The 15427-nt window shown below is 34.8% G+C and overlaps 1 protein-coding gene across 2 annotated transcripts; it reads left to right on the top strand.

Moving 5' to 3' along the window:
- Positions 1-14767, top strand: LOC122535772 (2-oxoisovalerate dehydrogenase subunit beta, mitochondrial). Of its 2 annotated transcripts, XM_043667575.1 has the most exons (8): positions 4-293; positions 820-897; positions 1159-1361; positions 1447-1602; positions 6399-6570; positions 7393-7538; positions 12719-12805; positions 13876-14767. In XM_043667575.1, exons 1-8 carry the CDS (start codon positions 101-103, stop codon positions 14014-14016), a joined length of 1176 nt encoding a protein of 391 aa, XP_043523510.1. In that variant the 5' UTR covers positions 4-100; the 3' UTR covers positions 14017-14767. The 2 variants fall into 2 exon arrangements, with proteins under 2 accessions (XP_043523511.1, XP_043523510.1); XM_043667576.1 differs by lacking the exon at positions 12719-12805 and having other exon boundaries at positions 1-293.
- Positions 14768-15427: the final 660 nt, after the last annotated feature.

The following is a 15427-nucleotide window of genomic DNA, read 5'->3' as shown; positions in this document are numbered from 1 at the left end:
GATATATAAGTAGTGTGTGTAGCTGACGCAAGGCTGTTTACTAAATTCTTATTCGAGAAAGTATGGGGGTTCCAGTTTTAAAAAGCAATGTTGTATGTAAATGACAGTGAACCGACTAAAGTGCGTCCACTGTTGTTGTGCTCTTTCGGTCGTCACGATGATACTTAGTAAATTATCCACGCGATTATTGAACACGTCTCTAGTTTTTAATTCTACGAAAAGATCAGTGTTACGCAAGCATGTCAGGTGGATACAATTCACATATTATGCCGATAAGAACAACAATATCCCTGGTGAGTATACAACATCCCTTTTATATTGCGATTTTTCTACCATCTATTGATTAAAAATATTGAATATAGTGAATAATAATATATAGTATTTTCATCGATGACTAAATGAAAAATTTTTTAATAGAAATAATTTTTTAATAATACGCTTTTATTAATTGTTGAATTTGAAACAACATATTCGAATTTTAAACATTATAAAGGGAAATTGCATAATGAAAATTGAACAAAAATAGTGTTTAATAATATCCATGTACGATGACAATACATGTTTGTGAAATGCTTCTATATCACTGATGAAATTGCTGAAATTTAATAGTAATTACGATAATCGTATATTAAATTCTATGTAATGTTTTCTCGCCAGAATGATAAGATAAATAAATAGACGTGAAAAGAATCATGTTTTTTATATCAAAATTTTATATAAATGAAAAACATTACGTTTTGAATGAAAAAATATGTCAGTTAAAATGCAATAATATGCAAATGATACACATAATTGCTTCATAATAAAATCACATTTTAGGTGATACTGAAAAGATGAATATGTATCAAGCAATAAACAATGGACTTCGACTTGCATTGAACAAGGATCCTGACGCAGGTAATGAAGTATTAAAAAATTTTCTTGCTCTAAACATGGAGTTATTTACAGAGCACATTGTTATTGTTAATTGCTATAAAAAATTATGAAATATTACAAAGCTATAGTTTTCAAATATAAAGAAATTAATTTCTTTATTTTATTTAATCGCTAATGTGCTGTAATATGCAATGCAATTAAAATAATAACAGAAAATATATAATAATGATAAACGAAATAATAATAAAATGTTATTACATCAATAATTTTTCTACATACTAGTGATTTTCGGCGAAGACGTCGCATTCGGAGGAGTATTTCGCTGCACGATGAATCTACAAAAAGAATTCGGCAAAGATCGAGTTTTTAATACGCCACTTTGCGAACAAGGAATCGCTGGTTTTGGGATCGGTTTAGCCATCTCTGGTGTGACAGCGATCGCAGAAATTCAATTTGCCGATTACATATTTCCCGCTTTCGACCAGGTACTATCGTTTAGATGTACATTATCAAAAATATTGACTAAAGATAAGTTAATCAATGGTCCGATTTCAATTATTTTATTTGTAGTTGGTGAACGAAGCAGCAAAATTGAGATATCGAAGCGGAGGAGAATTCGAATGCGGTAAATTAACGGTTCGGACACCATGTGGCGCTGTCGGTCACGGCGGGCTCTACCATTCCCAAAGCCCAGAAGCTTATTTCGCTCATACACCAGGATTGAAGGTAAATGCGTTAATATTGTACGAATGAAACGAGCTTTTTCTTGCTATTTGGCGTGATGCATTAAATTGTAATTACAGTAGATGCAAATTATTTGGCAAATTAATGCTTTGATAAATAAGTTAGGATAATAATTTGATAGATTAGAACGGTATGTTTCGTTATTTTGTTTGAATCATGTTGTGTTTAGACCAAACTAAAGAATGTCCCCTCTTCTCCCCTTCCAATTATAACCAAATTTGTACTCATTTATTACATCAAAACTCGTTTAATGTAATAAACGATATGAATATGAATTTGATTAAAATGGAAAAGGGATCATGGCGGACATATTAGTTTATTCAAAGTGGACACATCATTATGGTATATATGTATTTATTTATTCTGTTGTATTTATTGATTTAAGAAAATGCTTTGACTGTAATTATAGCATCGCGATAGTAGTAAGGAAAACCAGTATCTAATATACTCTAGTTCATTTGCACAACATTAATATACTCATTTAACTTTATAAATATGTTCAATGTATGAAAACAATGGCGAGCAAAAAGTGGAAAAGGAAATCAAATATAAATTCATACCTTATATCGCTATATAGTAACTATTTCAAGTATACACGAATATATACAATTTATTGACGTGTAAATGAAGCGTTTGGAATAAAATATTTCACTGGGGCTCCTAAAAATTTAGTTAAAATTATGTAAAATCGGGACGAGCGATGCAACTGTGTTTCACTCTAAAGATTCCGCGCGCAACTACATTGCTACGGGGTTCATATCGTTAGAAAAAGAATAATGACGCTGATTGGCTGAAAAAAGTTGTCAATTTAAAGTGGCAAATTTAATTGTAAAAATGATTTATTAATTCATAGTTTATTAATTATTACAAATTAATTGATATTAATGTTAAAAACAATAGAATATAACAAAAGACGTAATAATTTATACAATATCCATATCATTTTTGTTATTAATACAAATTAAGACATAGATAGGATATGTGGGCAGCATCTAATTTATGTTGGTATTACAAACGAGGTAATTGGTATTATTTTGGTGGTTCTGGAATCTCTTTTTCACTTTGTTTTCATTAACACGCTCGTTACCAAGCATGTTACGTGTGTATCCAAGTTTCTTCAGAAAGTACACCAATTTCTTCAAAGAGTATGGTATTAAGTATGTGAAAAATGTTTTATTATCGTATAAAGAAATGAAGTTACTGTTTTTATCAACAGTAAGTAAATAAATAAATAGTGTTTGTCCAGTAGTATATCGTATTAACATTTTAATTGGTTTACAGCATTTTGTTATACAATTATGCAATAAAATAAACGCGAAAATATTTAATAATGATGTAAGTATTTAGAGATATACAATATATGCATGTTTTTGCAATATACGATCTTATAGTGCATGTAAATATATAATCTTACAATAATATATATAACCAATATATAATCTTTTATAAAACCGTATCTCTATACAGAATGTAAAATGTTCGCCAGAGACGCTTGGTGAAAACCAGAAGTGTGAGATATTCTGGCGGTAGTAATAAAGATAAGGAATATAATATTGGTATCTCAGTTTCATCAAAATAGACGTGTAATATATTCTAGTCATCAAAAAGATATAATGTGATATTGATATACCTGTTTCATCTATGAAGAACAGAGGTATGTACATTTTCTATTGATGAAAATATCGAAGATATCCCTGATAATTTTGCGATCTCGAATTGCGGAGAGATGAACAGCTCTTCAGCTTCAGTTTATAGTGCTGTTGAAAGTGACGACAATTTGTTTGAGGTATTATAAAAATGGGGAAAAAACTTCTACAACTGTAGATTATAAAAGACATATGTCTAGCATTGATAAATCAAATAGTATCTTATTATTCTATATCTCAAAAGTTGATACGCTGATAGCTGATATCTAGTTTTTCATCAATTTCACGTGATGATTCGGAATGCATGTTGGTACAATAAAGTTTAATTAACAGAGATGATTTATCTATAATATAGAAATGATATCGCATTATCTAAAAAAAGAGAAAAGAATAAGATGTGGCGTATGTTGCAGTAGAAAAAGATGTATGCCACTTGGTATGTAAATCTGACAATGGGGATCCAATTAGTTTACGAATTATAATGTTTATAATAATAAATGTTTTAAAACATATAAAAAATTCTAGTATGTATTCATAAATCTGAAATGACGAAAAATTATTGAATAAAAGATTAAATTTGATCATAATGACGCCAGTATTATAAAAGTATAGAATTCCATATTTCGTCTGTAATAATTATTTGTAAATTCATAGTTGCATTCTTCCATTAATTTTGTTACCGTTGAGTCGATAACAAAATCATCGTTGATAAAATAGTTATTTACATTCCGTCGATAATGAACTTCTCTTATTCTCCGACAGATGTTTCTACTATACCCAATTATGCATCGAAACTATCTATTCATACAGTATATCAGGCCACTCGAACTTGTTCCTCTTTCTGTGCAAGCTGTACGTTATTTTCCCTTTCTTCTTTTCTTCCAAGTCCTAATCGATTCTTCTATTCACGTAGAATCCGTTTCTCCGTCTAGATTAACCACTATTATTTGTTTAATTTTCTAACTTTGCCAATTTATGGAAAATACTTTTCTACTAAAATAACTTTTCTAATAAAAATACTTTTACTAATCATACATGTATTAGCAACGATGCTTTCTCACAATCCATAATTTATGACTAGAACAATTAGGTAATTATTATTACATGTTCTTGCATTACTTTATCATATTTTATTTAAGAAAGTCGATGTAAAGAGATTTTTTAATTTTTGTTAGAAAAAGCGGGTGATGGTGTGTGGCTTGTGCAACGTTCGGAGGAGAAGGAAACAAGGATAAAGTAGATATGGGAGGCCCATCGCTTCCCCTATCGCTCGCAGATACGGTTGGCCATGGAGTCGCCAGGTCGATAGGCCTGCAATAGATCAATCAGACAGAATCAATCATTCAGGCAGTAACTGTATTTCTCTTTTTACCAAAACGTTTCGCTTTTAATTCGCAACGCGAGCATTTCGCAAATTTAATCGTCGGCTATTTATTGAATTCAAGATTGAACGATCGCGAAACAAATCGGTCACGAGTGAATAGAAACGCTATAAAAAGTTGAACGAGCATCCAGAACGGATTTCTATACTCAAGGATATATCCTTCATCGACGACTTCGCGTTGGTTCTATAGCCGCTGGCTCTTAACTTTCTGGAAGAGATTCCATGAATATTGCACGACACATGTACTCTACGTATGCATGAGGAAAGTTTTCCTCGTACACCAACGTGCCGCTACCGACACTATACATCTCGATTACATGAACAGCGGTGCGCAACATCACGTCGACATTTCCTGAAGCCGAGAGATCACACGCTCTTCGTCGTGCACATTGACATAATATACCAACCATAGAAACGAACATAACGAAACATTTGTATGATGCCAGCATATGCTATTAGTTATATGCGAGTTCGTAGGCGAGATTCAAGGAAAACTGTTTCTTCCTTTTTCGAAAAACTTTTTGTTCTTAAAATGTAATGAATTCTCTCTTTAGTTTCTTTCGAAGTTTTCGAATCACTAAATATATCTTATTTCTCACGTGTTTCATAATATTTTATAATATTTTTTATCGGATTTTGAATTTCATTGATTAAAGTGCACGGTTGCCTCGTACTTCTTCCGAGACACGCGATATTTCTTTACTTTCTTGCGTTATTTTGGAGTTATTGAAACTAGTAAAATTTAATGAGGTATTTTTTTACGGTAGATGGACTATTTTTGGGAAAATTTGGAGAAAATGTAGGAAATTTTCTTCTTGGTAATGTGAACATATATATTTTAAAATACATATTTTGGATAAAAATTTATATAAATGATGTGCAGGTCAATTTTAATTAATTTGGTGAATAGAAGTTTCGTGTGTTAATATGTGTTTAGTGAAAGGGACAGTTTGATGGACATTTCCAAGGAAAACGGATTGTACAACATGGCCCATAATTATTCGATTCTTTCACTTTAGTCCTTCGGATTTTTATTACGATTGTTTACGGAGTGCTGATTAAAATCCCGATGTATCATCAGGATACAGACTGAAGGAACTTGAAAAGAGGGAATATTAATTTTCTAGAGACACTGTCGTCAAACTTGGAATATTTTATTTTTACATTTTACATTTACAAACTGTTTCGTTTTTAAACCTTAGATCATAGGAGATTAGAATTTTCAAATTGAAGAAATTTCTCAATTTTCAAATCCTATATTTTATAGCTTGAACTATTCAGTTTCCAAATTTCGTGTTCTCTTAATTTTCAGATATTAAATTTCGAATTCTTCAATTCCCAAATTCTAAGCTAACTTCTCAAACTTTAAATGCTATTATTCATCTTTCGTAGTTCCCCCATTTTTAAGTATTCGAATTTCCTTGACTTTCCTTACACATTATCTCGACGTTGAGTTTCAAACAGGATAAAGTCGCTCTCCTCCAGGTAATCACCGACTACAGTACATACTTACTCAGCCATCACCTATATCCTTGCCCTCAAACTCAAGACCAAAGACTCGTCTTGCATAGCTGAGAAAGAAAAAAAAATGATGAAAATCACACATTTCTTGTACGCGTTATTTCCGATATCGGGGGACTTTCGAACAGGATAACGTCGCTCTTCTCCGAATTCCAGGACGTAATCGCCGATTGCATGTGCACGGCCGACACGGAGAGTAATGAAATGTGACTGAACGTCCTTTTCAGATCGTTATGCCCCGCGGAGCGAAACAGGCGAAAGGTCTTTTGTTGAGCTGTATAGAGGAACCGGATCCCTGCATCATGTTCGAGCCGAAAATATTGTACCGTACAGCGATCGACGACGTGCCGACAGCTCATTATAAGATAGAGATTGGCAAGGCTGAGATTGTGAGAGAAGGTAGGAATACAGGAAGAACCGATTGTGAGAGAAGGTAGGAATCCAGGAAGAACCGATCGTGAGTCTTCTTCTCTGGATAAGTTTCACCTCGCGACTGCGTAACAATGTCGCGCGCGGATTGCACGTAATCGTTCAACGCGCGCAACGCAAATCACCATTCCTTTCTCGTACATCCGAGGCTAAAATCGATCGACGATCGATCAAGATGGAACTTTCACGAGCGCGACCGGGGAATTTACGGCGTTCGCGTCGTTATATACATATCGTCGACGACTAATTGATCGTATAAATAATTCGTTACACGCTCGTAAACTGCTAATTCGGGCGCGAATGATCGATAATGAACGGTTATTGGTTCGTACACATAACGCGTTTACTGCTGTATTGCGTGAATTATTACGAGAAGCTTTTGGCTATGAATTATTTAAACGAATCGAGTTTCTCCGGGGAGTTTATATTGGAGAACGAACTTGTTATCGAATCTTTGCGAGATCCATAAAATTAAGTATATCGAAATTGTTCGAGTTTTTACAAATAAAACAATTTTTCAAAATTTATCACTTGGTTCATAAAATGTATACTGACAAATAACATTTAATCAATCCAAGGGTTAAATTATATCTCGTATAATATTCATCGATAGCGATCATTCTCCCATTATTCGATGGATATTAAAATGCGACGACCGATCTGCTGAAACAATACACTCGGTGAGATACTGCGCGCACAGAGTAACTTTCAGTGGAAAGATGACGAGTAATTGCGAGAGACGTAAGACGAAACGAGGCAAGCGGTGTTACAGGTCTGTGTATTTGCACGTAGGTGACGCGGTGACACTCGTTGGCTGGGGTACTCAGGTGCATATACTGTTGGAGGTGGCCGATCTCGTCCAGGAGGAGCTCGGGGCGTCCTGCGAAGTGGTAGACCTCGTTTCTATCCTGCCTTGGGACACGGAACTCGTATGCAAGGTAATTTCGTCATTCTAATCCCCTCTTGTTTTCCTTCTTATCTCCTCTCTTTTTTTTTTTTTTTTCTTTCCTGCCTTTTGTCTCTTCCTTCTTCTCTGTCTTTTATCTCTTGCATGCGTAACGTTTAACAAAGTGTAACCATCGTTGAAGGTGGCTGTGCCTCAAGTGCTGTAAGTTCAAAAAATTCCTTTTGTTATAACATAATACATATACGTATTATGTTATATACATATAAGTAAAAAACTAAGGTACGAATAAGGAACATTCATTGTTGAAGTAGTTATTGAAAGTAGCAAGAATTGCATCCGAAAGAAGTTAACTAAATTTTATATCGTCAGGCATTATGCAAGAAGAAATGCAGCATATTTCTCGTTCTCTTAATATCGACGTACAATAATGAAACTGCGGATGTTTGTGCAAATTTTACGAAGATGATTAAAAAGAAGTGAAATCTAGGAGAAAGAGACGAAGATTATTTGACTTATTAAATATCGCAAGGAGCTACACTTTGAATATTTTATCTATTTTTTGCAGGCTTTTCTGCGCTTTCAAACTTTTTAGCTTACTCACAAGAAAGAAGAGGATTCATAATATTACTACTACGTGGTTCATAATATTAAGACACAGCGGGAATTCCTCTTTCCAATCTGGAAACGAGGAATCACAATTCAAAGACCGAATCTTTCGAAACTTATCGAAGAGATGAGGTTAACGTTACTTCCCTGCTGTTGGAACGTTGCGAAATAATTGCGAAACGTAAATATACGCGCTCGCGTTCATTTTTATTTGCGAAATCGGTACCGCCGCGGATAATCCGCCGTGATCGTCGCTGTTTTATCGCCTCTCTCCTTGGATTACCGGCTCATTAAGCCTCTCCTCCCCAGCCTCTCTTTCTCTCTCTTTCTCTCTCTCTCTCCGCCAATCGAAAATTCAACGCCAGTTCACCGCGTTCTTGCATAATTCCACTAATATTATTATAAAGAAATAAAATCGTAAGCCGCCGACTCTCGCAAATTATTGTTACCGATCAATCCTCTTGCATCACGATAATACGTCCGATGATAAAACAAATAGTTAGATTCCAACATACCGCGTAAATTAACCGATTATCCCAGTCAATTTGTAAAAAAAAATCGTAAAATTGTAAAAGAAAAAAATAAAAAAGATCTCTATCTCCGTGGAAATTTATGACTCGTTAACTCGTTAATATCGTTATAATATCGTTAGTTGACGCAGGCTGCGTATTGCGACAAGAGATATAAATTTTACAGTTTGGAAGTTTAAGTAGATTTTAACGTGTTCCACGAGTTGAGTATTAGACGGCTGTCCCTGGCTGACCTAAATCCTAAAATCCTAAAATTGCAAATACTCGTTCGTATTTTGTACGATCTACGCTATAAACTTATTAATGACATCAATTTATTAATGTAATTATAGGTATTTATTAATGTAATAACGGTATAATCGTTGTGTAAAAGAGATCATTTGAAATTTTAGATGAAAAATTAACATTTACACTCTTCATCATCGTCGATATATACACGCAAATTGATTCAACGTTAAAATCTACCTGAATAATTATATTTATTTGACCGAAGTTTATCAAAAGCGATGAAACCATTTCGCTCGAACGAAGTTTACCGAAACGTGTACTTATTTATTCAGCATCCGAAACCCCGCGTCGAGCGTCATAAATTTGCCAAATTATTTACTTCGATTTCAACTAACTTTCGAGTAAAAGCAACATTCGTTCGGCCACACGAAACTATTAAATCTCATCGCCGGTATCAGCCGCGGCTCAAATAAAAATCCCCCGCGCGTTTACTTACTTATTTAGCATGGAAATGTTAAACGTCGCGTTGTCGCGTCGGTTCGACCACCGCGAACGAAGGCAACATTCACTCCTCCGAATTACGATACGCGCGCGCTAATATCACGCTGATTTATGCTAATCGATCTTTAGTTTAATGATACGCCGATCGTGCGATAGGCATCGGCCGCTTATGTGCCGCGGCACTCTATACACAGTAACTCGTACGTGAACCAGACGCAGTATTATTCTTGCTGGCTAGGTGGCGAGCGTAATTGAAAATCCGTTTCGCGTGTTCGCGGATTCCCCGTGTCAGTGTTACTTCATGCGATTCAAACATTGAGAAGGGCTACTGTAATTTGAATTTTTCGAAGAAGAAGTTTTTCAAGCGCGTTCGCTTAGCCAGAATTTTGAATATTTCAGCGTCGGAGTATAATTTTGAATCGCTCAATTTTGAATTCTCCCGATTTTTAACTCCGAACGTAGAATTAATTCTCTCTCTTAGCCAGAATTTTAAATATTTCTGCATCAGAGTATATTTTGAATCTCTCAATTTTGAATTCTCCCGATTTTTAACTCCGAACGTAGAATTAACTCTCTCTCTCTTAGCCAGAATTTTAAATATTTCAGCATCAGAGTATAATTTTGAATCTCTCAATTTTGAATTCTCCCGATTTTTAACTCCGAACGTAGAATTAACTATCTCTCTTAGCCAGAATTTTAAATATTTCAGCATCAGAGTATAATTTTGAATCTCTCAATTTTGAATTCTCCCGATTTTTAACTCCGAACGTAGAATTAACTATCTCTCTTAGCCAGAATTTTAAATATTTCAGCATCAGAGTATAATTTTGAATCTCTCAATTTTGAATTCTCCCGATTTTTAAGTCCGAACGTAGAATTAACTGTCTCTCCTAGCCAGAATTTTAAATATTTCAGCATCGGAGTATAATTTTGAATCTCTCAATTTTGAATTCTCCCGATTTTTAACTCCGAACGTAGAATTAATTCTCTCTGTCTCTCTCTCTCTCTCTCTCTCTTTCATTAACGAATAAAATCCAATAAGCAACAAAATTACACGATGAAAGTTACCAAAATTACGATTTTCGAAAAGGTTGATGAGAAGATAAAGAAGCTTGATCACAAAAAACGCAAGAACGATAAGGATTGAGCTGCTGTTACGGGAAATTCGATTTTTGTTTATTTAAACGAGCCGCGCGAGGGAATGCACGAAGATGGGATAATGTATCTCGAGTGTTCTTGCGGTTGGATAGCTGGCATTAGCCAGAAGAGTTAAAACCATGCTTTTTGCAGTTTTACCGAACGAGCCGGTTAAAAGACGACGTGGTTCATTCTGCCTTGTCATCCTCATAATTGCGAGCTCGGGAGTAATATACTGGTTTTTGAAATTTGGCTTTACTCAGATTTAACAAAAGTTTCTGCAAAAGTGTCGTTACACGATTTGAAAAAATTAGAAACTATCACTCCTACTATTTCAATTGTATTCATCTGTTTCCAGATTGAAAATTTAAAGACTGGAAGATATAAAAGGAATTGAATGTTAAAACATTCGAAGAAATTGAAGGAAACTTCTAATTTCCTTGTTAATTATTCAGGACCAACGTTTTATTATAACAAATTATTGCTTGGATTTTGATAGGTTGAATTAAATTAAATTAAATTAAATCACACAGACAGGTTTCAAATGCTCTTCGAATTTAACTTTGCAACCAAAGTTAAATAAACGATCCTGGAAGAAACCTTGTCGCATCAACTCAAGTTTCTAACAATCTTGAAAGTTACGAAAATCATTAAACTCTGGTGGTCTCAGAAAGCAACGTTGGAAGGTCAGAGCTGAAATCTGAAATGTCACAGAAACCTGTATGCAACTCTGTCCTGCACAATCGTACAAGCGTTATCGAGTTACCGTTTCTAATGATTTAAGACAGAGCACACACGTGCATTCGCCTACGTGTATCTTAATTACAAGGTTCACTAGTTTCTAACGTTCGATTCGATAGTCTCTCCGATTTAATATTTGCCACAAGAAAGAAGAAAAAAGAAAGAAAGAGAAAGAAGTAAATGCACCATATGGCTGGAAAGAAATCTTTATATCAGATTTTTATTTCATTGAATATTAAGTTATCCTACTCTGAATAATTGAAGGGAAATATTATACGTATGCAAATATTATTATAACATATTTTAACCCAGAATAAAGCATCCTCTCAGACTCAGATTGCTCAAAGCCAAGCAGTTTGAATCAGTTAAATCAGGTTGCTCAAAGTCAACATGGGACGATGCGTAAATCATTTACAAATTGATCCAGAAAATAGTTCGTTCTATCAACTACGAATTACTGTTTACAACTCACTATGCTGCGGATAGTCATAGCTGGTCTCGGGTCGAGTTTGCAGATCAAACTATCCACTGAAATCACTGTGAACGTTTAATTGCCGATTTTGTAATCGAACGTTTCCATGATAGCGGTGAAGATTCGCGGAGAGGGGACGAGTAAAAAGCTTGCTTGAGTAAGTGATTATCCTTCGACAAAATAGCAAGCTGTGTGTGTAAGGAGAGGAGGCATTGGTATTCGTGTGGTATGAGCGGGATAGTTCGATTACCCACGTTAATCCAGGGACTGCGGATGGAAATTGTTTGATGTTGTCTTTTGGTAAATGTTGATATTATTCCGATAGTGACATATTAAGGTATTAGAGCTTTAGGAAATTTATTGGCAGTATTCCAATAGATTGTAAATCTTGGATTTCTGATACTCTTTACTACGTGACTGATTACTTTTATGTAATATTGGGAATGTTTTAATATTTTTGATTTCTATTTTGATACGACTAATTCAGAAATGGAACTATCAACTTCTCTGTTTTGTTGGTACATGTAATTAATACTTGTTAACCTAATAAAAATCCACCGATTTATCTTCATCAAACACGATCAATTGGGCCTCTGTGTGAGCTGATAATTGCCAAGGCTATTGATTTTCTCTTTAATGATTAATGGTACTTCTACAAACTGCCTGATATCCTAATGTACTTGTACACACGTATAATAATACTTGAAACTCTCGAAACTGATCCGAACATTCTGTCAGCTCGATAATTGTCTTGTATTTTATCAAGAATTTGTATTTACTTGGAAATATGTATTAGGATATTACAATAGAAATTTCTTATTCCTCCATCTACGTAATGACGACCAACTCTAATTCTAATTAATTCCAACTAATGGTACCTAATATCACTAATATCATTTAATTTATTTATCCTTCGTTCAGTGTAAACATCGACGCCAAACAATCGGTTGGATTTACACGTGACCGTTTTGTTTTAATAATAATGCAATGTTGCAGTCGGCGAAGAAGACTGGTCGCGTGGTAATCGCCCATGAAGCGCCGCTAACGAGTGGCTTCGGAGCAGAAATAGTCTCGATCGTTCAGGTAAATGTTTCCTTGAAAATATTCCAGTATGACATAACAACGTAGGCGAAATTGGACGCTCGATTACTACGTTTCAACTTAAATCCCGTTCGACCGCGACGAGGAGAAAAATTACACCGAGGAGAAGAATTAAAAGTTCAAAGTAAAGAAGAGACTTTCGCAAGCTCCGTCATTTTCGAGGTGCGCGCGGTTTCTATTTGCAAGCCTCTTATATCTTCACGAACGAGAGGATCATTTTCTATTGAAGAATGTCAGTCGTAGTACTCTCGTAGTTTAACAATGGACTTCGTAGTAGCAAAATTTTACTGAAGAAAAGAAATTGGCGATTAAGAAAATGACAAAACTTACGAAACGATATTACACCGCGTTAATGCGAAATAACTAACGCGTAATCGAATTCAACGTTGAGATATCCCTTTAACAAATCGAATTGATAATTAAACGGAATTTTAAGTAGATTCCAGTTGCGAAATTATTTACACGTAGCGCGTGCACGGTGCCGAAAATCCATTAGATGCATGTTCAATGCGCCGTTGGAATGTGGCAGGATATCATTACGCGTATTTTCTGTTACGTCATGTGAACACTTCGTGACGGTTCGATACGCTTCAGCTTGCTCAGATGTACAAACCTCGGCTGCCTTGCAAAATTCCTATACCTAGCGCTAAATTAGCAAATGAATAGCTCGATCATTGGTAATTTAAACCTTAACTAATAACACGATCGTTCATCTGTCTCTCAGTGTGACGAAAACTGTAAAATTGCACGCGCGATCAATGTCATTAGTCGAGATATCATCGAGAATCATCTCAATCCCGTGTTTTCCTTTTTTTTTTTTTTTTAAACAAAAGTTTTCCTACGATCTTTCACTTGAAATTCCTGTACTCCTTAAAATGCGTAATAGTTTTAAATTTTTAATTGACAAAGTATCTTGCATCTTACGTTTTTATTTTTACATATTTATCAATTTATTTATTAATTTTATATTTTTATCCCTCTTTGAAACTTCAACGCGGTGCGTTGTCGATTTATGAAATTTGTGAAGACGAATAAAAACATTTGCAATGCAGGAGGAGTGTTTCCTACATCTGGAAGCGCCGGTGCAAAGGGTCACAGGCTGGGACTGCCCTTTCCCGCACGTGTTCGAGCCATTCTATCTACCAGACAAGTGGCGGTGCTTCGCGGCTGTCAGAAACATCCTGAATTACTGAACAGACTCTGGGATATTCTGCTTAGGAACTGGTCGCAGTAGAAATACGCCAGAAACCTGTTGCATGTGCGGACATTACCCCGAAAGAGAGAGAGAGAGAGAGAGAGAGAGAGAGAGAGAGAGAGAGAGAGAGAGAGAGAGAACAACACACGTACAATATCGTTTTTCGGATTTTCCTCGGCCCATTTCGAAAACCGACATGATGAATTTCCGTTTCATTATTCTTGATGGGATATAATTCGATCGATGCAGTTGGTTTAAATTAACCAGTCTGTCAGCTGCTGTTTGATTATCAATGATGTGAAACCTGAGTGAAAAGAGAGGCAGTCAAGAGATCGTGTTACTTTGTTTACCGTGTGATGGACATTTCGATGAGGAGCAAATCACACGATATCGTTTACGTTGTGTTTAAGGATAAAGGATCATTTCTTGTGAGATGTGTATTATTTTTAACCGCGCATGAAAGTGATAATACAGAATATCAAATTATTTTGTGTTATGACACAAAAATGAATTTATTTGTACGTTACTTTTATTGCCAATTAAAATCAAATATAAACAAAAAAATAGGAAAAGTATACTGATTTAGTTACAACTGAAGGGAGAGAGTCGAAAATACACAGTTATTTTCCAATTAAGCGTCTCTTCTTATCATGGTCCTCGAAAATCTTTGTAATTGCATAACATAAAATTTAATATACTTGATCCTAAATGATTACAAAATTTGTAATAAATACAATCGTTTGCGAATATTTTTTGCATTCACCGTACATTACCATTACTGTTACTATTACTAATACTGTTCATATCATCAATTGCAACAATAATACGATAACAAATAATTTTTAATTCCATGGAACCTGATATCAGTGGATAATAGAATTAACAATACTGTTAGTTCTTAAGACTTTTACTGAACATTAATAAAACCATATTTTTAATCCTTTGCGCTAGTTTTGATGTGAAGTTATAAAAATACGTAGCTACTTAATTCATCCATACAATATTTGTTTATAACTCTGTAACAAAACGCTTTTTGACAAACGTTATGTAACATTTTTATCTTCTTTTTATGCATGGATCAAACCGTCGCAGTTTGGCCGTTTAAGTTCAGGTCGCTCTATATATATTATATTACTCGTTACTATTATTATTATTATTTTATATTTATTCATGTTTGACAGGTTGGTCGTCATTTTGCGTATCCCTGACCCAATTTGGCGCGTAAATGTTTTTCTGATCGAAGTGACTCCACCGTCAGAAAGATAATACAAAACGGTGACCGACGATGGCAAACAACGAATCGACACCCATCGAATCGATATTCGCAATTAGAACTGACGTCCCTACTGGTTTTTACAGAATATCTAGGTCAAGACTGTCTGTAGCAGAGTAAAATCCAGCGGCGTGCG

The sequence above is a fragment of the Frieseomelitta varia genome, unplaced genomic scaffold, assembly GCF_011392965.1.
Source record: "Frieseomelitta varia isolate USP_RPSP 00005682 unplaced genomic scaffold, Fvar_1.2 scaffold_769, whole genome shotgun sequence".
NCBI lineage: Eukaryota > Metazoa > Arthropoda > Insecta > Hymenoptera > Apidae > Frieseomelitta > Frieseomelitta varia.
This window is presented reverse-complemented; position numbering and strand designations above follow the sequence as displayed.

Bases quoted from the DNA above. Each gene is read 5' to 3' on its own strand.
- LOC122535772 (XM_043667575.1), top strand. From the start codon at position 101: ATGACAGTGAACCGACTAAAGTGCGTCCACTGTTGTTGTGCTCTTTCG. The intron at 898-1,158 runs GTAATGAAGTAT...TCTACATACTAG, and splicing joins GAACAAGGATCCTGACGCAG to TGATTTTCGGCGAAGACGTC. The intron at 7,539-12,718 runs GTAATTTCGTCA...GCAATGTTGCAG, and splicing joins ACACGGAACTCGTATGCAAG to TCGGCGAAGAAGACTGGTCG.